Source organism: Ambystoma mexicanum, chromosome 4q, assembly GCF_040938575.1.
Source record: "Ambystoma mexicanum isolate Mex_15411 chromosome 4q, UKY_AmexF1_1, whole genome shotgun sequence".
Classification (NCBI taxonomy): Eukaryota; Metazoa; Chordata; class Amphibia; order Caudata; family Ambystomatidae; genus Ambystoma; species Ambystoma mexicanum.
The window spans coordinates 846,437,756-846,464,077 of record NC_090928.1 but is presented as its reverse complement, the minus strand read 5'-3'; the positions used below and the strand labels follow the sequence as shown (position 1 = coordinate 846,464,077).

The 26,322-nt window shown below is 45.9% G+C and overlaps 1 protein-coding gene across 2 annotated transcripts in view; it reads left to right on the top strand.

Moving 5' to 3' along the window:
- Positions 1-26,322, top strand: part of MSH6 (mutS homolog 6) — a 687,900-nt gene that overhangs the window by 658,824 nt on the left and 2,754 nt on the right. For both annotated transcript variants that reach the window (XM_069608414.1, XM_069608413.1), the window contains exon 9: positions 15,480-15,679. In XM_069608414.1, coding sequence (XP_069464515.1) covers positions 15,480-15,679 — 200 coding nt within the window. The remainder of the gene's footprint in view (positions 1-15,479; positions 15,680-26,322) is intronic.

Genomic DNA, 26,322 nt, shown 5'->3' with positions numbered 1-26,322 from the left:
TCTACTCAGAAGTTGTAGAAGACATCTTCTCACAGTGGGGTTTCCCCACTACAGACCTATTCGCCACAAGTGAAAACAGGCAATGCCCAGGATTCGCATCCAGGTTCCCTCAGCCAGACTCCAAGGGGAACGCCCTGTGGATGAACTGGTCAGGAATGTTTGACTATGCTTTTCCACCAACCCCTCATGAGGAAGGTGGTCAACCAGATGCACAGGGAATCGATGACGCTCATCCTAGTTGCTCCCATGTGGGCGAGGCAACTGTGGTTCCCACACCTACACAGACTTGCGGTGTGCAAACCCATCAGACTCCCGTGCTGGTACATCCTACTGTCCCAGCACCAAGGTCAAACAGTGCATCCTCAACCCAGCTCAATGAACCTGGCAGCATAGCTCCTGAAGTCATAGAGTTTAGACATCTCAACTTACCACAGAGATGTATGGACATCCTAAAAGAATCTAGGAAACCTAACACGAGGCACTGTTACTTTGACAAATGGAAAGATTTGTTATCTGGTGCCAGAATAAGCAAATCAACCCGGTTGATTGCACTCCTTCCAATATTGTAACACACATGCTCCACCTGCTGGATGCAGGGTTGGTATTTAACTCACTCAAGGTACACCTGGCGGCGCTGTCAGCCTACACCACCTCCCACAACAAGGTTTCGTGGTGGAAGGTACCAGTGGTTAAAGCCTTCATGGAAGGGGTAAAGAGACTCCACCCTCCAATTTCAAACCCACCACCTGGATGAGACCTTAATGTGGTGCTTGCGAAGCTCATGGGCCCACCCGTTGAACCCATGCATAAAGCCAGTCTCAAACACCTGACCTATAAAACTGCCTTCTTAGTAGCCATTACATCCATAAGAAGGGTCAGTGAAATTCAGGCTCTGTCAGTGCAGGATCCTTTCTTTACTGTTCATAAGGATGAACTGGTTCTTCGAACACACCGTAGTTTCTCACCTAAATTAATTTCTAAATTCCACGTTTAACCAGTCCATTGAGCTTCCGGCCTTCCAAGAACCCAAAAGCTCTGCTGAGGTGAAAATACACTCTAGATGTGCGAAGAGCGGTCCTCTACTATGTAGACAAGACCAGGCCGCTAAGAAAAACAGACCAACTGTTTGTCTCCGTAGCTACAGGCAGAGAAGGAGATTGAGTCTCTAAAGGTGCCATCTCCAAGTGGATAGTCAATTGTATCCAGCTATGTTACTCCCTTTCGGAAAAGACTCTGCCTTTTACGCCTTGAGCCCACTCTACAAGAGGCATTGGGGCCACTCTGGCTTTCATTGCAAATGTACCCCTTGACACCATTTGCAAAGCAGTTACATGGAGCTCTATTCACACTTTTACTCAGCACTACTGCATTGATGCTCATTCCAAGACAGATGCTCAAGTGGGACAAGCGGTTCTAAGACATTTATTTGCTCATGACCCTTCTCACATCCCACCTCCTTCTTCTAACACTGCTCGCTAATCTATGCACAGCATGTTATCTAAGCAAATTCCACAAGCCTCAGAAGGGATACATCACTCACCGTAATCGTATTTCTAATGCTTGTATCTGCTTAGATTCACATGCGCCTGCCCTTCCTCCCCTCTGAGAGACGGCGCATGGATGCTTGTAGTCTTCTCTTATCTGCTTGGATAATCTGTACTCGTGCTACTCCTCATGCTACCTCATGTCAGATAAAATACAATCTGAGGGTCCTACACGCGTGAGGGATCATGGGTACAGTGGACGGCATACTAGGGATAGTATTACTGGCACGCCCTGTGTCGACGCCCATTTTCGAGTTTCGAAGAACAAACTGTAATACTCCGCAGCTTCCACTAGATGTCGGCCTGTGCACAGCATGTGAATCTAAGCAGATACAAGCATCAGAAATACAATTACGGTGAGTAATATATATCTATATTTCTGATGTTTGTTAATCTGCTTAGAATCACATGCTGTGCATAGGACCGACATCCAGTGGTCACTGCGGAGTATTGCATTTTGTTTTTCGTAGTCGAAAAGGGGACGTCGACAAGGCGTGTCTGTAACACTATCCCTATAGTGACGTGCGTTGTACCCACAATCCCTCACGCGTCGAGGTCCCTCAGATTGTTTTTTTCCGCCCAGCTTATGGTCGCCTTACGCGGAGCTCCTAGAGAGACATTGCTAAACAATTACTACGGACCTCGGTCCTTAATATATACTTATTGTTAAAGATCCCTCCCCTCGACGTTAGCTGTGAAGCTGTTTCTCCGCCGAGCAAGTTTTCGACGGAGGAGAAGAGACGGAGGAGATCCTTCGGCGCTGCCGAACACGTGGCCAGGCCTCGCCGGCCAACATACAGTAGGGAGAGTGGGGGTTTCAAACTTTTACCTTCTCGTCGAGAATGTCTTTCTTTCTCCCCTATCTTTCCCTTGGGGTTGTTATCACCAGTTTTTATTGCCTCAGCTATGGAGAGGACACCTTTTAAGTTTTGCCCACGCTGTAGGGGCAAATACACTTGGAAGGACAAACACAAGCTCTGTAATCGTTGCTTGCCCCTCGATCATAAAGAGGACAGCTGCGCGGCCTGTATACTCTTGAAACTAAGAACTCTTAAAGAACGGAAAGTTAAGAGGTGGGCAGACTACGCTATGTCGAAGTCAGTTTCCTCACCCGCCGCCGCTGTTACAGAAAGTGACGAGGAGGGTGATAACTCGATGTCCGTTACGGAAGTCATTAACCCCCAGAAGGAGCGCTCGCGCTCCTCGACGTCCGTCCCCGGCCCCGACGGGCTCGGCTCACGCCCTGCTTATGGGGATGAACACCCCGGCGACAAGGACGCACACAGACCCCATAGGCCTAAGCACACAACCCACGGCTCTTCTTCGTCCAGGACGAAGGATCCACCAGCGCCGAAGGGGACGCAGGGCACTCCGGCGTCGACCTCAGACCGCAAGGGTCTCAAGCCCCACCCGCAAACGCAGCCGCGACCAGCGATTAGGCTTTCATCTAATACGGGCGCTACCTCAAAAACCTCCGACGTAACGCTCCATAGAGCGGCCGTCGAAAAACAACGCGCAACGCAGGCAACGCCGACTCCAGAACCCTCGACTGACGAACTCGTCGTCGAGAGTCTGGCGAGAATTGTTTCCGAGGACAAACGTAAGCGGACGACGAAACAGACGTCGAATACCGCACCCAAGGAAATAGAAACGCCGAAAAAGCACAAGAGTAGCCAGGAACTGCCCCATCCATCTAAAGGCACTTCTGAACTACCGGAGGGCTTTTCTGAGGGCGACGGAAACCTTTCGTCAACGTTGTGGGAGCGTTCGAAGCATTTTGAAGGTGAAAACACTGATTTCCCCCCTCTAGACTATTCAGGGGTTCCCCATGAGACCCTGGAAAGACTCCATTCTTGTATGGAAAAGATGGAGAGGTTTTTGGGTAGCCAAAACCCACCCACACCCAAAAGACCAAGAGAATGGACCCAGGATGACCCTAGGGTCAAGATTCCTAGGCTGTTTCCCCCTTCTACAGATGCATATGACCTCACTGAAGAGGAGCATTACCTCCAGGAAGATGAGGAGTGTTTAGGTGGAGAGGAAGAACTTGAGGAGGAGAGGTTTGAGGAAGACCCTTACACTAGCGCAGGAGCTTTTGAAGAAGATACAGCTACCTCACAGCCCTGGCACTCCCCATCAGTGCAGCCTTGGCAATCCCCATCAGTGCACTCAGACCCTGATGTCTTTCATCCTTCTCCTCCCAAGGACTCACCTATTGGGAACACCTCCCCCATAGATGACCAGCCTTCACTTAATGCACTATTGCGCAAGGCAGCAGCGCATTTTGAAATAGACACAGGGGAGACTCTTCCGGACATAGACTTTGTAGAAAAAGTTATTAAAGAAAAAGCCCCAGTCAGCCAGTCCATTCCGCTCCTGGCTTCTATAAAGAGAAGAATAACTCCTTCCCTTTCCAATCCGGCCTTAGTCAGAGGGGTCAACCCTCGGATAGAAAAGCTCTTCAGCCCTTCGTCTTCTGACCCTTTGTACATCAGGGGACATTCTATTCCGGACTCTCTGGTAGTGACTAACACAAGAAAGAGAGCGGGGGTACCACTATCTACTAGTGAGGCACCACCTGACAAAGAGGGCAAAAAGCTCTATGCACTTGGGAAGAGAATCACGACCTCCGCCGCCTTCTCAACCAGGATCGCGAATAACAATTCCCTACTAGCTAGCTACGCAGATGCACAGTGGAGCAAGCTGCGCAGCGAAGCAGAGGACGCACCAGAACCCCTGCGTTCACGCCTGTTGGCTACTATATCAGAGGGAACTCTTGTAAACCAGGGCATCGTAAAGAACTCCTTAGATGCCGCAGAGACAGCTGGCCGCTCCCTGGTTCAGGGAATACTTCTCAAACGCCATGTCTGGCTGCGCAATTCGGGATTTAAGCCAGAAACCCGGGCTTCCCTAATAAATAAGCCCATAGAGCAAACACATCTGTTTGGGAAAGCAGTTGATGAGGCCCTAGAACATGCAAAGAAGGAGTTTGATACCATCAAGACTCTTGACCAAATTTCTAGGCCACCTAACAGACGCAGCTATGGCAATAGACACTCCTTTCATGGCCAACGCCAGCAGCAAAGCCAACAACAATTTTACTCTGCTACCAACTGGCCCTCTAACCAAAGCACCCAGTTCAGTCAGAGGCCAACGTCGTGGCAAAGGAAGAGGGCGCGGCTCCAGTCCAAAAGGCCCCACGCCCAATCCCAACAAATGACCCAAAGATTCGGGTCCCCTCCCATGCAACACCGGTCGGGGGCCGGCTAACATCGTTCCTTTCAGCATGGGAGGGAATAACGTCAGACCGCTGGGTATTATCCACCATAGCCCACGGATACTGCATCGAATTCAACGGTTCCCCGAAATACAGACCCCCACGGAACCGACGCATGACACCGGAACACCTCACTATTCTTCTTCAAGAAGTAGAAGAGCTACTGAAAAAAGAAGCTATAGAGGCTGTCCCCCTATCTCAGGTAACAGAAGGTATTTATTCAGTGTACTTCCTTGTACCCAAAAAGGACTTAACCATGCGCCCTGTATTAGATCTGCGCCCAGCGAACAACTTTGTCAAACCCCAAAAGTTTCGTATGGTGACCTTGCAGGAAGTAATCCCACTGTTATCACAGGGGGATTACATGACAACACTAGACATGAAAGATGCATACTTTCATATTTTAATGTTGCCAGCGCACAGAAAATACCTCAGGTTCAGGATAGAGAACAAACACTATCAGTTCAGAGTACTACCCTTCGGGATAGCATCTGCACCAAGGGTATTTACGAAAGTACTGGCAGTGGCAGCGGCCCACCTGCGCAGATTATCCATCCCGGTTTACCCGTACCTCGACGACTGGCTCATAACAGGGGATTCTTACGAAACATGCTTCTCCAATACCCAAAGGACCGTAGACCTTTTGTCCCAACTGGGCTTCTCCATCAACGAAAAGAAGTCCAGCTTAGACCCCAGCCAAATCAAACAATTCCTAGGGGCTCTAATTCGAACAAAGGACGGCCTCGTCTTCCCCTCCAACGAGAGGGTCCAAAACATGCTGTTTCAGATCCCCCAATATGTGGCAGGTCGAGAGGTGACGGTACGCAAAGCAATGCGCTTGCTAGGGATGATGGCGTCATGTATTTATTTGATACCTCACGCGCGCCTGCGCATGCGCCCAATGCAAGAGTGGCTCTACAGCCAGTGGTGTCAGGCCAGCGGACAATGGGACGATCTGGTGGTGGTCTCGCAGGCCTTGGTTCTCTCGCTACGGTGGTGGACAAAGGAAAACCTGTTATTAGGGAAAACTTTTGCCACACCCGCAGTGGAAGCCACTCTAACCACAGACGCATCCCTTACAGGATGGGGGGGCTCACCTATCCCATCAGACTGCTCACGGAGTGTGGACTCCGAGCTTAGCATCCAAGCATATAAACCTGCTGGAACTATTAGCAGTGTTCAAAGCACTGAAAGCCTTTCAGGAACACTTACAAGGAAAGACAGTGATGGTCCTCACAGACAGCACCACAGCCATGCACTATCTCAACAAGCAAGGGGGCACTCACTCTCCAGGACTGTCCAAGCTGTCCCAGAATATATGGAAGTGGGCTCTCAAACACAACATGTTCCTACTATCACAACATGTACTAGGGGAACTCAATCTGCTAGCAGACAAACTCAGCAGAGACTTCCCCCTACCCAAAGAGTACGAATGGCAATTACACGAAAACATCGTCTCAGACGTCTTCACGCAATGGGGTTTCCCGGAAATAGACCTGTTCGCAACCCTGGAGAACTCACAATGCCAAAGTTACGCCTCCAGGTACCCCCAGAACCAGTCCAAGGGGAACGGTCTGTTGATTCAATGGTCAGGGAAATTTGTTTACGCCTTTCCCCCGACTCCCCTCCTCAACAAAGTGGTGCACAAGATGCACCAAGAGCAGGTTACCATGATACTAGTAGCCCCAATGTGGGCCCGGCAGCCATGGTTCGCTCACTTGATGGAGATGTCCCTATCTCCCCCAATGAAACTTCCCTGCCCGTACAACATGCTGTCACAAGACAAGGGCAGGACACTGCATCCATGCCCTCAGACCATGAACTTAGCAGCTTGGCTCCTGAGATCATAGAATTTGGACATTTACATCTCCCTCAGAGATGTATGGACATCCTCAGGGAAGCCAGAAAACCTAATACTCGCCACTGCTATTCTAGCAAGTTGAAAAGATTTGTCATCTGGTGTAGAAGTAAGAACATCAACCCGGTTGACTGCTCTGCCACTAACATTATTCTGTACTTGACCCATTTACTGGATTCAGGTGTAGTGTTTAATTCCATTAAAGTCCACCTAGCGGCACTTTCTGCATACACCACTTCCCAACTTAAAGTGTCGTGGTGGAAGATACCAGTTATCAAGGCCTTTATGGAAGGGGTAAAGAGAATACACCCCCCGATAGCTAACCCAGCTCCCGGATGGGACTTAAACGTGGTACTTTCTAGACTCATGGGCACTCCTTTCGAACCCATGCACAAGGCAACTCTTAAAGACCTCACTCTTAAGACTGCTTTCCTAATAGCTATCACCTCCATTAGGAGAGTAAGTGAACTACAGGCTCTTTCTGTACTAGACCCCTTCGTATCAGTTCACAAGGATAAGGTGGTTCTTCGCACACACCCAAGGTTTGCACCAAAATTCATCTCGAAATTTCATGTAAACCAATCTATAGAACTACCAACGTTCTTTCAAAACCCTTCCAGCTTGGGAGAAAAAAGTCTGCATACACTAGATGTACGCAGAGCTGTCATGTTCTACATGAAAAGAACCAGATCACTGAGGAAAACTAATCAGTTCTTTGTCTCGGTGGCAGCAGGAAGAGGAGGAGATGCCGTCTCTAAGTCCACTATATCTAGATGGATTGTACAATGCATCACTCTCTGTTACACTCTTGCTAAGAGAGAACTACCCTTCAAGCCAAGAGCACATTCCACTCGAGGCGCGGGGGGCTTCCATAGCATTCATTGCAAATGTTCCCCTTGAGTCCATCTGCAAAGCGGCTACCTGGAGTTCTGTGCACACCTTTACAAAACACTACTGTCCAGATGCACACTCTAGATCTGACTCCCAGGTGGGGCAGGCAGTATTAAGACATCTTTTCTCTACTGTTCCTTCTCATAACCCACCGCCAACTCCGGGTACTGCTCGCTAGTCTATGCACAGCATGTGATTCTAAGCAGATTAACAAACATCAGAAGACAATGCGTTACTTACCGTAAAAGCATTTCTGATGGTTGTATCTGCTTAGATTCACATGCGCCCGCCCTTCCTCCCCGCTCGGATGGAAGGAACATAGACATCCTCTACTATATTTCTCTCTTTTCTGTACTCACTCACGTCTAGAAGGCTCCCTCAGGGCAGAAAAATACAAACAGAGGGACCTCGACGCGTGAGGGATTGTGGGTACAACGCACGTCACTATAGGGATAGTGTTACAGACACGCCTTGTCGACGTCCACTTTTCGACTACGAAAAACAAAATGCAATACTCCGCAGTGACCACTGGATGTCGGACCTATGCACAGCATGTGAATCTAAGCAGATACAACCATCAGAAATGCTTTTACGGTAAGTAACGCATTGTTATATATATATATATATATATTTTTCATTGCAAGTGATGGCAAAGTAAATCTGAAAAGGATTTGGGTTTAGTGAACGGAAACATCGGTATCTTTCCCCCAAAAATGGTCATGGACAAACAGTAAATGGAAGTGGGCAAGATTATGCACAGCTCATGAATAAATGCAAATTAATTAAAGGTTTTTGGTGGCAAAGGAGAACCAGATAACCTTCAAAATACTTGGTTATTTCAGTGGTTCTAATCTCCAGAGATTCCAGTGGTGGACTTGGTGTATACCGCATTGTGCATGTCCCTAGCTTTATAGTACAAAGGCCTTGCGTTGGAACGGTTTCTCCTTGGCCAGACTGGGACCAAAAAAGCTAACTTGATAACTCAAAAAGTTAACCATTTCGACCCAAATACTACTGAAAAATAATTGGCCTAGGCAGGTGAAAACGTTGGGGTGTGGACACCAGAACAAGCGTCTATTGTAGGACCCACGCTTTAATGTTTTATTTGTTATTTTACATGCAGTTTCATAGATGGAGAAACATGTTTAGTAAGCCCAATTCTGTGCTTCCAACCCCTTAGTCGAGACTAAGTCCTGCAACCTCTTTGTCTTGGGAGGATAGCTCAGGGGCAATGCACTCACATTGGAAGCAAGATGATGCTGGGCAACACAGGTCCGATTTCCCCGGGTCCGCGCTTGGATACCTCCGAGTATTAAGTGCATTATAAATAACTCATTATAATTTCAAGCGATTAAGTTCAGAAATGTGAAGAGTAAGGGCCTGATTAACAGAAGTTTTATAATGGTGGAATCCCACAGGAAAACGTTCTGCGAATCAGGCCCTAAGTCTCCCAACCACCCATTTACCCCATGCATAAACCCAACTTCTCTGAGAAAAATGTGGTGGTGTTGACTGGATCCGTCCCAACCACATAAGCGTTTCGCCCTCATTGGGGATAGACAGTGCAGTGTAGGTTGACATCCTTGATTGGAGAATTAGGGCCCATTTTATTATTACATTATAGGTAAGAGGTTTTTTTAAATCCCACCTCAATATTGATGGTAAACCTGCCCTAATGCTCCAATGAAGGATGCCATTACACTACATTAACGATCCCCCAATGAGTGGTGAAACACGTTTGGTTTTTGCATCCTTGACAACTGTCAGTCTTGGGTTGATAAGCTATGTCTTAAATAGCCCTACCCTATAAGGCAATGTCAATGTCCTTATATGGTGCAAAAAACAATGTTTCCTGCTAACTTGCATCCCCATAATGTATTGCTTTGTGGCTCTGCTCTGGATGGCTGCTAAGTGGTACTGTGCATGAGTGGCATTTTAGTAGAAGTGGACCATTTTTCTACTAAAAGGTAGGGAACGATAACTCTACAGTCTAACAGAATATCATCCCCTAAATTAAAGAGCAGATTCTGTCCCATGGTTTGGGGCAGAAAACTAGTGGTGTGACGTGTCCCTGAAACACATCGACAGCCATCAAACCACTAGATTTGAAAATAAAATACCACCTTCTCCTGGACCATGGCTTACCAAGTTTAAACTTGCTACGAGATGTAAATTATGTAGCCCTGTAGGTGCTTGACACCCATTCAAGGGGTGCCGGCTCGGGGGGCAGAACATCTTTTAGAGGTCCTAATATACTGCTTCGTGTTGATGCTTACCGCTAGGATACGCCATGGATGCCTACATCAAGCTTTAGGATTGATGGAGGTCAATTTCACTCAAACGACTATGAGCAGTACTGCTATAATGTCATCTCATTTACTATAATATTTCTTTTGCCACGGTTGTTAAGTGATTTGATTGCATATGTTTGGTTCACACAGTAATTGTTGACCTACCACATTTTTTTCACACCCAACTACTATGCATTTTTGTGTGACCCTTACAGCAGCCCCTTCCGTATCTAGTTTAAAAATGCACCTGAAAGATCAATTACTTACCCCTGGTAATGTTCTTTCTGATGTGAATTCCTCCCCCAAATTCCTCACCTTTTGAGATATAATTTTAGTGGCAGCATTCTTTGGCAATCTATTAGCCACCAGGGGGGCGCCATGCAACATCAGCATTGCGATCCCATGGCCGTCCTCTGCATCTGGACCAGACGTGAAGTTGATATAAATTGTCAGCACATCGCCCTGTGACCTCATTTTCTCTTTTGCTTTTCCCTGTACTCGGCTGCGTTGGGGAATTGTATCTTGTAGTCATAAAAGTAATCCCCATGGACAGGATGGCAATGAAAGGGCCCTTTTTGAGTGGTAGACGGTGAGGAATCAGTGGAGGAAACAATCTGAAAGAACATTACCAGTGGGTACGTAATTTGTTCTTCTGATGGATTGTTTCCTTGGCATACATGGGACTCCCATAGCTTCCAAGGAGGAGGGAAAGGGAGTGACTCCCTTTGGAATTGTCATAAAGCAGTTTGTAAGACTGCTCTTCCGATCCTGGCCAGCTAAGGTGTCAAGGCAATACTATTTTGCAAATGTGTGCAAGGACAAGCATATTGCTGCCTGACATATATTTAGAACTGGTACTCCTCTTGGCAGTGTGGACGAAGCTGCTGCTGCTCTAGTGGAGTGTGGTTGGTCCTAGTTTTGCGTGCTATATTGTAGCATTCAGAAATAGCCAACACTATCCATCTCAATATGGTTTGTTTAGTTACTGACTTTTCCTTCTTTGGACAAACCTAGCCCACAAATAATCGTTAAGCTGTCCCGAAGTGGCTTGTTCCTGGCTATATAGAAACGGATTAACCTATGTGACCTCTCCTCTTCCTTAGAAAAGCGAGGAGGGCAAAAGGTTGATAGGTGAATATTCTTTGTCCAGTAAAACTGACACCTTAGGAAGGAACGATTGATGAACTGTGTAACCTTGTCATTAGAAAAGATGATAAAGGGTGGCTGAATGAAAGCGCTTTAAGCGCACCCACCCTGCATGTCTAAGTGATTGCTACAAGAAAGGCTGTCTTCCAGAAAGGAGCCTGAGTGGGCAAGAGTACATTGGTTTGAACGGGGTCCCATTAGAAACGTCAAGACCAACATCAAATCCCATGCCGGCAACACAAAGGGGTTATGAGACGGGATGTTACTAGCCCCTTCAGAAATTGAATGTCCAAAGGCACTGTAAAGCAGGAGCCTTAATCTGGTGTGTACCTAGAAATGGAGAGCAGTGCCTGAGGAAGCCCCTACCGCGCAACCGGAAGTAGTGAGCTGCAGCAATGCTGCATGAGACAGGAGCCAAGTCTTTACTGCTGCCAATAGCAGATGTTTTTGCAGCTGATAAAGAGCTTTCCTTGCTGGTCTACTAACCGAGAGAAACACTGCTAGGACTTCTTCAAGGTGGTCCCAATCCCTATAACTCATTCTCTCAGTAGCCATGCGTGGAGGTTGAGAGCACTGACATTTGGGTGAATCGGACCCTTTTCCTGTAAGAGAAGGGCCACTTCTCTTTGGAACAAGAGGTTATGGGGAGCAGGTGGCCAAGTTCACAAGGTCTGGGTATCGAGTTGTTATGGCTCTGTTCAGAGCAATCAGGATCATGGGTGCACCGAACCTTGTAATGACTTGATGGGAACCTGTATGGAAGTGGAACGCTTCAGTCTACTACAAACGCGTCCCCCCAGTGCTCCTCTCAGAAAAAAATGTATTGAAGCTGCATCGAATTGTGATGTTCTGCAGAGAGGGGAGTGGGTGGAAAAATCTCTGTAAGGACATTGTGGCCCTACTCCCATTTATGTTGGAGACTGAGCCGTGTCTGCTCAGGGTGTCCATTGTGGGCTTCTTCCCGGCTAGATGAATCACTGACAAGGAGAGTCTTTGTAATGTGCTCAAAGCCAGAGCTCCATTGCCTCCCTGCACAGTGTTATCGGCCTTACGACTCCTCTCTTGTTGAGGTAGTGCATGGCAAAGGTGTGCTGTCAGTCATGATCAAAAAGGCCATCAGCACCAGTCTGATCGCCCTCCGCTCCAAAAGGTTTATGTGGAGTTTATTTCTCCTGGGCATCATAGTCTTCTCATTCAGGTGCGTGTCCCAGGTATTTAGTGGCACATCAGTCACTTAGGACTTGTAGAAGCATGTTCAGTCTGGCGCCAGCCAAATGCAGGATTCCATAAAGCCCAGCAACAGTAAAATATCTATGGGGGGTGTGTTCGTTCTTGAAGTTTATGGAGAAGCCCTGCCTTTGTAAAAAGCAGCAGCTGTGATTCTGCAAGTGGCTCCTATTACCTAGTTGTCCTAGTAAGGGAAAATATGGATTCCCTCTTTTCTTAGAGTGGCTGCCACCACAGACAATAACTTGGTGATCCTTAGACCAGAAATGAGCCTGAACGGCAGTATTCGAAATTGGTACTGTTTGTGCTGCCAATTGCAAATTTCAGGTACATCCTGTGTTTGGGGTGCATCAGCACCTGGAAGCATCCAGATGATCAGATAACAGCAACTGCTCCAGAGCCTTGAGGCTCTGCAAAAGTGTTACCATCTTGAATTTCTTAAAGTGCCCCAGGTCCAAGATGAGTTGCAGACATTCTTTAGTACTAAGTAGTAGTGGGAGCTCCACCCCTGGTTCCTCCGCTTGAGGCAATGGCTCTATTGTGCCTTTCGGTAGCAGGAAAGCAACCTCCTGCAGGAGCAGTGGAGTTGGGGTCCCAAGATGGGAGATGGGCAGACGGGGGGGGGGGGGGCACACAGTATCCTTGAAAGAATACCAGTCTTTGCCACGCATCCTTGAGCTGTTCCACCGAGTGCTGTCCCACTGGAGTGATATGCGACGGGGTATTCAGAGGTTTTGGTGCCACTTCTGAACCAGATGAGACAAGCAGCGCAGGGCTGCATGGTCTTTCCTGCCCCTACGTATTGCAGATCACTGCTGCCTTGCATAGTGATGACTTCTCCCTTTTTGGTTAAAGGAGCCATAATAGTGAAAAGGCCTAGTATTACATCACAAAGGTCCTGAAGGGGTGGTTTGTTGATGAAATGCAACGTCCATGGATGTTGCTACTGCTTTTGAAGACTGCAATTTCTCAAGACCATCTTCTGCTTTGGGGACGAAAAGACAAAGGACATCAGTGGGTATGTCAAATAGTCGCGCATGAACATCTGACATGAATCCGGATTTTCAAAGGCATGAAAAGTGCCTTAGCACTGATCTGTTGTCCAATGCTCTGCCTAGGCAATCTGTCATATAAAGACCAGATTGTAGGGCTTGGCACATTGCCCCCTTACCATCTGTAATAATGTTAAAGAACCCTTCCCCTTCAGAATATTTTATGCATCCCGGTCAGTGACAGCCCACAAAGTGTGGGTGTATGAAGTTCATTCACAAGAAGCCTTTACTGACGTGCTTACTGACGTAAACGACTTTTTTTGCCCTGGCATTGACCTTTTTGGTGTCCCTTTCCAGAGGCAAGGAAGGGTAGGCTGGTGATTTAGTCCCCGTGTGGCTGCTTGTACTACCAGACTCGGGTGCCTTGCAGGAAGTTGGGATAGGACGACGCTGGTCTCTAATTGCTATGGTCACCCCTTGCTGCTGGAGCTGAGCAGGACTTTTGCCATAGCTCCATCAGTGGGTCCTTTAAGGCTGGATGCAAGGGAAGACTTCCCTTGGTCGTCCCCTATCCAAAATTTCAGATCATATTCAGTGACAATTCTGGTAGGAGGGGATCCCCCATCCAAGGGCTTCAGTGTTTTACCCCACAACTGACCTATATGCAGTGTTAGGGTGCGTGTTTGGAGGGGGGGGTGGGGGGATCCTTGTTGGTATAACTTTACTTCAGGAAAAGTGTCTAACCCACTTGCATCCTGGAGATCAGTGGCCAAATCATAGATTATCGCCTCCTCTGATAAAGTCTGGATGGGGAAGCTTTAAGGGTGCGAAACCAAAGGTAGCTTGGTCTCTCTCCTCATCCATCATTATCTCGAGGGCAGTCAAGTCTTTCCTGGACCTCTGAACTTATTTCTACATCAAAGGATCTTCGACACTGGCCTTTTGAAGAAGGCACCAGATCATCCTCGAAATGGCCTTGGCCGTTGATACAAGGTGTGTGTTTTTTTTTTTTTTTTTTTTTTTACTTTCTTCGGCATCTGCTTCATACTTAGGCTTAGTGCGTTTGCTATAGTGCTTGGCGGCTTTGAGGCGTGGTGGACTCCGAAGAGGTTGAGGGGGCTGCCTTCTCAAAAACCTCTCGCATTTTTAGTCTGAACTGTTCCCATTTCTCCACCAGGGTGGATTTAAATGGGTATTTTACCCGTCTTTCCAGCAAGGACTCCAATTAAGAACATACTAGTCTCTTCTTGGAAGTGGAGGATAAAAATCGACCCGGAGTTTGATGGGCTAAATCAGTCTCCTTTCTCAGTCTTTTCTTCAAAGGTATGTCCTGAGATTGAGGATGATCGACAGCATCAATTTTGACCCATCTCTCATTAAGCACCTTTGTTGTAGTTGACCAACACAAGCCGCAATCTGCTGTCTTGTGGCTTGAGCCAAGGCATCACAAACAGACCTTTAAGGGTCTATCACTGATAGTCTCATCACAAGCTTGACATTGCTGGAGGACCTTCTGACAGAGCGAGTACGTATTTCTGAAAAAATGTTTTTCTTCCCACAGTGTGACTTATTCCGAATGAGCATGCAGAACAACTCTTGTCACGAGGCGCGGTGTCTGCATTAGGATCTGATGCAAGGTAGATGTAGTAGAGGACGGTCGAGGGGTCTCATGGAAGCTGCACAGCGCCCCTTCGAGGTGAAAACGTTTCCAAATAATACAGCTGCCGTGGAAGGACACAATCCATTAGGAATATAGATTTTGCGTCACACGTTGATCTTGTGAAGCCAGCCAAACACATTGTAGTGCTAATCGGAATAAATGATAGGCTTCCTACAATGGTTTGAAAGGGCAGCTAATTGACCAGAGAGCACTGTGGTTGCAGGTTTCCAAGATAGTTATTTGGCTAGACAGTTCTCTACAATCTTAATGCTTCAAGCCTTTAGATCGTTACACGTTCAATAAACTGATTCTGCGACACAATATGATCTTCATTCTAACAATACAGTATTTCACATTATTGCTTTTTCAGCTGGGTTTTTCTTTTGACTGCATGATGGAACAAGTATTGGGGTCGTGAGGCCTTATTAGCAGATTGTCCAAGTGAGGAGACAATCCTTCATTGGTGATTTAAAAACAAAGCGAGTCTTCACAAAAACCATAGGATAAGGTCAAAACTACCGTTTTCTTAATTTGCAGTGTGTGGACGTTCATGCTTAATGACTTATAGGTTGTTCTTTTTTTCCCCCCCAAAGGCATGCATGGTTGAAAATGAATGTGAAGATCCAAGCCAGGAAACAATCACTTTCTTGTACAAGTTCATTGATGGTGCATGCCCCAAAAGTTATGGTTTCAATGCTGCAAGGCTGGCTGACATTCCGGAGGACATTATTCAAAAAGGGCACAAGAAAGCAAGAGAATTTGAGAACGTTACTGTTTCCCTTCGTATCTTTAGGTATGTATGCCTCTATCAATACCTAAAACCTACATTTATTTTTCGTTTATGGTTCAGCTTATTAAACTGGAACCGTGCTGAATAAAACAAAAAACCACAAACACAGGGAAAATAAGTCACAGTGCGAGAGATCAAACTATGAAGGCTAAACTACACACATGTTGTTCCCTCATGTAGTCTGTTGAAGTCATAACAGAAGGTGTGCAACAGTTGTTTCAAATTTAGTTGTACAATTTTCTGTTGTGCCACAAGATCAAACTGACGAGATCACACCTGTGAGGGTCCGCTGGGTGATGTTCTGAGGGGTCAGAAAAGTTGACAATGTACTTGGTGTTAAATTGTTGCCATTTATGATTTGATGCCTGGTATTAAGTAGAGACTTCTACAACTTTCCAGGGAAAGGTTTTCTAGCATATTGCTTGTAGCATTGAACCCCTCCGATTTTCCATTGCTTGTTATCTGAATCCCAGCCAAAGGCTTCTTGGCATATTTCATTGCCCTAGGTCCTTTTCTTTTTTGGAAGCTAAAATATTACTTGTAGGAATATGACCTCACCCTATTCATAACAAAACTTTGTGGGTTTAGTGTACTGGAAGGAGAAATTACTCACCGTAATGTTCTTTCTATGGATTCTGCTTTCACAGATTAATCAGATAGATATCCATCCATTGCAACACCAACTGCTCGTAAAACTTCAACAGGGGGCGTAGTGCACCTCAACTTATATGCCTCTGTATTCAGCTCAGACGGCAAGCAGGCCGTAGATTTAGATAAGGGGGGTGGGGGGGCTACTGCGAGTTTCACAGCCCTCTCCATGGCAATTTCGGGTTCATCTTCCTACAAGAACCACAGTCCTCGATGATGTGATCGTGTGGGTCCATGATCCTTGCGGTGCTTGAAGCCCGACACCTTGTGGTATTGAAATTGCAAAAAAACAACAATTTCGCTGTTGGGGGGAGAATCCTATATTGTTGAGATGGTCAATCAGCCTTCAAGGGTTTGATTTTACCATAGAACACGGGTCAGGGTGTAATCACCAAAATGTTGGTCTCTCCAGAAAGTATGACCGACTGGAGTAAGGCGATTCATCCAGTAATGGATTAAATCCTCCTGTTCCTTGGGGGTGGTGGCAGCAGCAAATGTTAGGGAGAATTCTCAGAAATGTGGTAATTCCCCTGTACCTTGGAGACCCCCAGCTCTTTTTGCTGGACTTTAGGACTTTTAATCTCTAACCTGGAGAGGGTGAGACCTTTTCCCCCGTGCTCTCGTATTTTTCTGTGATTTGCAGTTTCTTTTGATTTTGGAGAGCTGGGGTGCAACCCTACATCGGTACTCCATTCATGGATTACGGTGAAACGTCCACCAGAGAAAGATCCACATAAATGATCTCAAACTTTTACCGGTTTCTCTAGCCCTAAAATCGTTACAATGTCTCTTAACCAACAGCACAGTTTTAATCAGGACGGACAGCTCCACAGCAATATCTCCTGACTGAGTGGTACTTTCTACCACTCGCTCATTCTTTTTCTCTGACTGGGATTCTTATTTTACTGCTTTTGGGGAGTATACGTTGTTAGGTAAGAATTGGTGCAGTCACACTGGGTGAGACTACACAACACTAATCTGCTTGGTATTAGGTAACCCACTGTTAGGGAAGAATTCTCAGAAATGTGCTAATTCCCCTGTACTTTAGAGGATCGCCCCCTCCCCCCCCAGTCTTTTTGCTGGAATTTAGGACGTTTTTATCTGTAACCTGGAGAGAGTGAGACTGTGATTTGGACTGTTTCTTTTGACTTTGGAGTATGACAAACTCCATAGGCATCACCTTTACATTGTGGCACACAGCACCTTCAGTGCAGTGGCACAGGGAAGTCTTAGATTTCCCAAAGGTTTAAAAACCTTCTCTTGGTGAAATTACTGTTTCCAAGAGCAGTGAAGTGACATTGGGCCTCATCACGAGTTTGGCGGTAACCCTTAAATCCGGCAGTAGCTTTGTTACCGCCGGATTTAAGGGTCCGCCAAATCAGGGCTTTGGTGGATTTCTCCCCAGCTCTTAGCAGGGGGGAAATCCGCTGAAAATTCGCGCTCATACCACCAGCGGGAAATCCACTAGCGGTATGAGCGCAAAATTTCCCCATTGAGCCGAATGGGGCATTCCCGAATGGGCTCAATGGGGAATTCCAAATCCACCAAACCCGTGATCCGGCGCTAATAGCGCCGGTGGGTTTGGCGGTAGGGCAGATAGCGCCAGCGCTATTAGCGCCAGCGTTACCACCCAACTCGTGATGAGGCCCATTGACTTTACTTACATTTTGTAACTGTCTAGACCCAGCACACACTACCTTACAATAGGGTGCTGCAGGGGTTACTTAGTATCCCCTTTGTCTAGTTTCTAATGTAACATTTTTATGTTACCCTTTCTACAATTAATGGCTGGTGGCAGTGGTTTACTTTTTTATACCAGTGTGTGCGTCTACCGCAGGCTGCAATTGCAGCTGCAGTAAAGCTCCCAGTCTTTTTTTTTTTTATTTTAATTTTTTTCCCCTGCCATTTCTGTTGGAAAGGGCCTTCTTGGGATTTACTCTGCGCGCCAAACCAGGTTTGGTCCCATTGTTTGTTTCGTCTTTGGCAGGATTCACTGGTGAAGCAGGTCTCTGGCTCCAGTGTGTCTGGCAAGGGCAGAAAGTGAGGGAGGTGCCCGAAACTCCCTATCCCCTTGGTTACAGGATTGCACCCAAAGGTGATTGGCCGGCTAGCTGTGCTTGGAGGACAGCCACCCTGCTGTGCAAGTGACAGTTAGGCAGCGAATGAATGGAAGAAACCTGCATAAAAGGCGAGGCTTTTTGCTTGGAAGGCAGAGTCGACCACTGGACGAAGGAATCCGAAGAAGAACTTGGAAGAGATGCCTGCTGCAACTCCTGGACTGTTGGTTTGCCAATGTGAAGCCCTGCTGCAGTGCTGAAGCTCCGAATTTGCCTTGACTAGAGAAGACCTGCAAAGGATAACTTCTCCCCTCTGGTTGGTGAGACCAAATGACTCCAAGACAAGCTAATGTGGAAATCCTCTCGGAGCTGGCTGTACTTCTACTGCAGGAACCGATTGCCGCGGAGAGGAACTCCAGAATCGAGTGAGTGTCTTAAGTCGGACCTGAGCTCCAGGAACATCCTCCATACTTCCATGAATCAGGACTTACTAAGCCAGAATCACCTCAACAGAATGCTGGACCCCAGATGCGAGGAAAGTCTATTAAGGTATCAGAGAACCCCGGTGGTGCCATTTAGAGTCGCGAGAAGCTGAAACCGCAAAGTGCCGCTGATCTGACGTTTGCCCACTGCTGTTGCTGACCTTCAATTTGTAGTGCAGGAGTCCCCAGACATCCTCCCTCTTGTCCCCACGACCGAGGCCCAGGAACAACAGGATCTGCAGACCTACACAGGACTCTTGTTGTGTAGCCTTGCTAGCTCTCAGTTGAGACTTGTCTTGGTTGCCTTTGCAGAGTTGCTTGCAGCTTTGCCTCTCACAAGCCTCCCAGGTTGTGGCCCTACAGTGATTTTATTTCATACAAAAACTTCTAAAACATTGTGCAAGACTTTTTACCTACCTGCAAGAAGTGCCTCGGCTCACCTAGACGTTTTGCTCAACTAACAGGGGCTGTCCAGGCTCCCTGAAATACTCCTCTTACCTCTGACTTTGTGCTTTGCCTTTACCCAGGGGGGTACAAAAGTACTTACCTGCTTAAAAATATGTGTTAACCATTGTTTTATTCCCCCAACTTTTGACACAAACCTCAGTATTGCTCTAAATGTACCCGGGATATGTTAATGTCAACAGCGTCCTAGTTACTTAAGTCACCTCAGGGTGCAGTAAGAATCTGTATGCCATCCCAAATGGTATTTACTGATTTAAAGAAACTAAGTGTGTATTTTGAAGTACATTTTTGTGTTACTTATATATTGCTCCCTTCTAAAGAAGGCTTATTCAACTGACTGTTCATAATTGTTTAAACAAAGAAACCTTGAGTGTAAGCGTTTATTTGAATACTTGTCACTGTAAATCTGTGTAATAGCCATACTGCTCACATTGACCCCTCTTGAGATATACCTGGCTGCTCAGTCACTCTACCAACTTGTGTAGTACATGCTTATACCAAAGGTTGGGTTAACCATTGCCAAGAGGTCAGGACTGGTGCAGTCTTTGGTAAGGTTAACTATTGCCAAGAGGTCAGGACTGGTGCAGCCTTCCAAAGGGTACTGCATACAATCATGCCTAACGGGCAATCCATTGAAACCTGCGTTGCATATGTGCAGAGTGTGTGTAGTTGGCAAACCATTTCCATGCTCCAGACCATGAGTGTCCGGTTTCCAACAATTGTAAACCATGGAAGTACTTGTTTAAGTTGTACTGTTTTGAATTTGATGCAGACAGTGAGGAGACTCCTCCTGCTGGCATTAACTTTTCTTAGATGTAGACACTGCATTACTAGGTGTTGTGCCTTTCAGCCAGGCATTAGCTTTAACGTTAAGCTGATGTTTACCAGTGCAGGATCGTTCCATATCCATGCTACTTAAAAATTGCCTAATTTGAGCCTGTTTATAAACAGTCTTAAATCTCACTGCATTCAAGGATCACATCGGCATTGTAGATTTCCATACCCAAGAAAATAAACTTGGCCCAACATCATCCCCTTTTGCTTTTGTGTTGCAGCTTTTCCACAACTGAAGTGCTTCAGGATTAGCCTACCAGCTCATGGTTGCCTTCAACATTTCCATTAGACTATCAGCCACTTGAAAAGTTTTTATTTATAAAGATATTTCTGTGTGGCGATACGTTGCATCTTGTACACAGCAGTGGTTGCCAACTTTGAAAAAACTTTACTGCTAAAGTCTAAGGAGACAGATTGATGCTGGATGTTAATTCAAACATACTGGCCAGATGGATAGCTCACAAGCTGTGTTGGCCTTGCATGGAGCCAACCTGCACTTGGCTCTAATAACACCCCATTACAGCGCTTAGAAACAATAAGCATGAACCACTACAAATTATCATTGATCTGTCTATTTTGTTTTTTTTACACTAATGGAATTTTAGTTAACTCTGAAAAGTGCTCTGTTATGCATCTGAACTGTTCATACCTCTGTAAAGCGCTCCGTTGCTTCTTGAAGCTAGGTCCGCGCTCAGTAAATTCCATAATAATTTCATTTCGCTACTTATCAGGGCTCAGCTCTGCAAATTTACTTTAAACGTCCTGTCTGGCCAGACGTGTGTGCAAAATGCTTTTCACACGAGGGGTAACCCAAATGTCTCCCAAAATGAGATAAATATATTTCAAGTATTATCCCATTGCTTACACTATATGGCATACGTTACTCACTATAATATAATTTCTGATGCTTATAATCCACTTAGATTCACATGCTTTGTAAAGGCCGCCATCTAGTGGTACATGCAGAATATTGCATGACTTGTTTTCGAAAAGCGAAGTCAACTGGGCGTGTCTGTAATACTATCCCTAGTGTGCCATCCGTAGTACCCATGGTCCTTCAAGCATCAAAGTCCCTTAGATTGTTTTGTTTCTAACTTGAGGGAGTTCGAAGTGTTTGTGGGAGTACATCAGAGGAAGTGTAAGGTATTGGTGGGCTCATGCAAATCTAAGCAGATACAAGCATCAGAAATACGATTAGAGTGACTCAGGTATGTCTTCTGAGACTTATCGATCTGCTTAGAATTGCATGCTTTGCATATACTAGCGAGCAGCATCTGGAGAATGTGGTGGGATGTTTGATGGTACAGCAGTAAATGACCGTGTTAATACTCCTTGTCCTACCTGTGAATCTTGTTTGGAAGGAGTATGCAGACAATGCTTTGTGAAGGTATGTATGAAACCAAGTAGCAGCTTTGCAAATGGCATCTAAAGGGACATTTGCAATAAAAGCTAAGGTCCCTGTGCCACATGTAGTGTGTGCTTTGGGTGTGAAAGGTAGAGTTTTGTTACAAAGGGAGTAGCACATTTGAGATAGCCGATTTAGAGACATGATCCCCTTCTCTTCCAGTTGCTATGGACAAAGATTTGATCAGTCTTCCTGATTGTTTTTGTTTAGTTAAGGTAATACATAACAGCCCCCTCCCCTAAAGTCTAACGTATGGAGGCTTTATTCCGTCAGATTGGTTGAATTTTGGAAGTTGTATGGACTGGTTAACATGGAACTGTGAGAAATGATGGTGTAAAAAATGGGTGTGTACTTAGTCTTTATGGATGGTAAGGATCTTGAACTAAGTGACTGTAGTTTACGGATCCTTCTGATGAATGCAATGGCAACAAGGAAAGCAGTCTTGTAGGTGAGGTGCTCGAGACTGATTTCTATGCATTGGCTCAACAGAGGGTGTAGGGGCAGCTTTGCAAGTACCATATTTGAATCCCATCGGGGAGTAGGGTTTGAAATAGGTGGGTGTAACCTTTTAACCTCTTCCATAAAAGCTTTAACTACAGGCACTTTCCACCAAGAAGCTCTTGTTTGGGAGGTGGTGTATGCAGACAGTGGAGCTATGTGGATTTCAAGAGAGTTGTAAACTAACCCTGTGCCCAAAAGGTAAAGCAAATATAGATGTTGGAGGGAAAGCAATCAATTGGATTGATGTCTCAAGTTTTGCACCAGATAAGTTTCCATTTATTGTAGTAGCAATGTCTGGTATTAGGTTTGTGTGCCTCCTTGAGGATGTCCATATATCTTTGGTAAGTTTAGATGACCAAACTATGACATCAGGAGCCACGCTGCCAGGTTCACAGTTGGAGGGCACGGATGATATTGTCCCCTGATGTGGGGACAGCATGTTGTATGGGCACGGAGGTTTCGCTGGTGAGCTAAGGGATATTGTGAGCACTATGGTTGTCGTGCCCACATTGGTGCTATTAGAATGAGATGGGCTTGTTTTTTGTGCATCTTGTGGACAATTTTGTTCAGAAGTGGTGTTGGAGGGGGTGAGTGTAAGCAAATATCCCTGACCAGTTCATCCACACAGCGTTCCCCTTGGTCCCTGCTTGGGGGTACCTGAACAGGTAGTCTAGGCTTTGTGTGTTGTTTAGGGATGCAAATAAATGTCTGCTTGACACCAGTGGGGGTCATTACGAGATGACGGGTAACTGCGGCTTACCAGCAATCTCTGCTTACTGTTTCTGCTGCCTGATATCCCGGTACTACCGGGATATTACGGGCAGCAGAGTAACAGTAAGTTCCCAGTCCCATGGGAACCACTGAAACACTGGCAATGTTAACTGTCCTTCTGTGAATTATCTGCCAGTATGGGCCTGTTCTATGAGCAGTTTAGGCCTGCCAGTAGTTTACTGTCAGACTCCAAGTATGCTGGTCTGGAAAAGGTGCCAGTATACATTGTTCCGGCACCTTATTTCCAGAACCGCATACTTGTAATGACCTCCATTGTGTAGAATGTCTTTGTGCAACTGCTATTCGTGTTCTGATGGAAACTGAAAGTCTCTGCTTAAGACATCGGCTAGACAGCTTTGTTCCCCTGGAACGTGTTGTGTTTTAATGCCCAGTTCCATATGTTCTGTGCTAGTTTGGACAGACGGAGTGTGTGTTCCCTCCTGTTTAAGTAAAACATGGCTGTCGTGCTGCCTGTTTTCCCCCTGAATTAGGTGTTGAAAAGCTAGGATGGCTTTGAACACTAGTGATGGAGTCCACTTGCCGTGTGCAGTGTGATTGAAGAGATGTGCTTCCCCCATCTTGCCAGTGATGTCTGTGGTAAGAGTGGCTTGTACCGCACCGTGGTGAATGATTTCCGTTGCAGAAGGTTCACTACTGCAGGTATTGAACTAAATTCTGCGAAATTACCACTAGCTCGTCCCACTGACTGCTCGCTTGCGACCATTGTTTTGCTAGTCACTCTGGCATAAGACGCATGTGCCACCGGCCGTGAGGTAGTATTTAAATACAGGAGGCCATCATACCTAGTAGGCGCATTGCCTAACACATGGTTATCGGACTGGCTACATAATTTGGAATTTGAAAAATTACATCTTTTTTGTTTTACTCACTCAGAGGGGAAGACTAAAGCGTCTTTTGTTTGGATCTGGGCCCCAAGAAATTGTTTTGTTTGACTTGGAACGCAACTTGATTTTTTTCTCATTGATAGAGAAGCCTAGATTCAAGAGTACGCTGAAAGTCTCTTGGGTGTTTTGATGACACTGTCGTTCCTGTTTTAGCCAGTCAAGCTAAGAGTACACTGGAATGGACTGCCTGCTTGGGTGTGCAGCTGCCACTCACTCTTTTTTTTGTGGCCGTTTCAAGGATGTCCTCTACTGCCTTCCCGAAGAGCAATGTGAACAGCTGGGAGTGCCTCAGCAGAGGATAATGGTGTTCCTGCTCTTTTGTGGTAACCACTAAGGAGTCAGGTTTAAGATGACCCTTAATGTATAATGGGTCAGAAGGTGCAGGCCGCTATATTTTTTCTATTGGGGTTAACAGCCCAGGTAAGTGAAGGTGAAACTAGAGATTGTTGTGTACTTTTATGTATTGACTGCAGTAAAGGTATACATTGACCTACTGCAGATTTTTCTTCTAGAATTTTGTCTACAAACTCTATATCCTGGGGAACTTCTTGAGTTTGTATTTTAAAATGATCTACTGCCATTTTGAGTAGATCATTGTATAAGACCTGATCATGCACTGGAGAGTCAGCAACTGATCAGCATGTTTAGGTGAGGGATTACGAATTGGTCATCATAAGTCAGTATTATCCAGATCTAAATTGTTTTGATATAGATTTAACTTGTCTTGTGAAAGAATTATCATGGGGCTGTACAAATGCATCCACTTGTGACCTGAAGGACTTAAATGGAGGCTCCCCTTGCATATCATTTGTATGTTTCTCAGAAAGAAGGCATTTTCCCATTAAGTTTACAAATGAAGAGACTTTGTCCATGGTTTGTAAGAATGTTTCTTTACTCCAAGGATTAGTAAAATGTTTCTAGGGAATGGAGCCTCTTCAGGGGTATGACGTGAGATATGGCCTAAAGCTTGAGATAAAGGAGAAGAGGCTTCTGTGTATTGTGAAATTCTTGGTGACGTAGGAGTTTCGATGGTGGTTTCTGTCGAAGCATGCTTGGTGGTGTGGGTAGCACTGTGAAAGGGTGTCTGTTTCGGTGCACGTTTAGGTGAGTGCGCTTTAAACTTGAGGCCCATGTTTTCTATGCACGGATGATCATTCACTCAACGTTTGTCTTTCGGTTGTCATGGCGCACATGAGGTGTGGGTGCAGAGGACTGCGTCGGCAGAACCGCTAAAGGAGTGTTTCTGGTCCGTATAACCATGCTTCGACTAATGTTTTGTCGAAGGGATTTGGGTTGTGCTCATGTTTATTATGTCTGTGTGTCCCACTGTCGTTGGATGTGGTCTCCATCGCAATGCTGCCGTCATGCCTTTTGGAGGGAGGGACTGGCACCTTGGAAGCCGCTGCTCCAGATTCAGCGTCACTCTATGCACTAGATGCCCCCTCCTCTGACTCTTCGGCGCCTTCTGGCACCTCTATTGCAGCCTCGGCCTGCATGGCATGGGTTGCACAACGTTTAGTACACCAGTCTTTGAGAGTCTTGGGTCAAAAAAGCTGGCAGATGGCACAGCGTTTTTCAGGTTATCTCTATGAAGGCACCAGTTGCACACCTTTATGGGTGTCCAAGTGATATTTTTAATGGCAGAAGGGGCACAATTTAAACGGAATGTTTTCCATAAGGTAAACATGTAGGTGCAAGTAGAAAAGAGAAAAGGTAGGCATTCTCTAAGGGACACGTGGAAAGTGACAATCCTCCTCTCCCTACTGTATAGGCCAAGGCTTTAAGTAGGCCAAAGCTGCGACAAGGAGTCTCTCTGCGATGTTCTTTGCCCGACGAAAACAACGTTGAAAAGAAACTGTTAGCCAAACTCAATATTAATTGTAAGTAAAAAAGGCTACAAGCCACGAGAGCTCTGCAACTTGCGACCGTCCACTATGACAGAAAAAAACAATCTGAAGGACTTTTGACGCTTGAAGGACCATGGATACTACGGATGTCCCACTAGGGATAGTATTATAGACGTGCCCAGTCGACGTCCCTTTTTGACTTTCGAAAACAAGTCAAGCAGTACTCGCCACATATCACTAGATGGCGGTCTATGTTTAGTTCACTGTAACATTCAGCAAATATTGCATGAGTAAACCATTAAGTAAGCACGTGAGTAAAGGATAGTTTAATTTTAAGAAAAGTAACATTAAAATACATTATCACTGTTCGAAAAGACAATATCTAAGAATTGTTGCAAAATATGTACAACCGGGTCAAATAATACTCTGGGTTCAGGTAAGAAAGCAATGTATGCATTACAAAAAGACCACAATTGTTATGAACAAACACATTTTAACTTTCATATTCAAGTGAAGTCCCGACATAGGAGATTACTACCTGCTTAAAAAGAGTGTCCTTTAGTTGGAAAGCAGTCCTGAGCCCACTATTTCAAAAATCTGCTTGAAATAGTGCTAGATGGGTTCTATGCATGTTTCAGCAATAATACTTAAGCAGGCCCAATATCAGAGCTGTGAAACAAAATGAATGCATATCAAATGTCTTAATTATTTGATGTCCTTCCCTAGTCCCA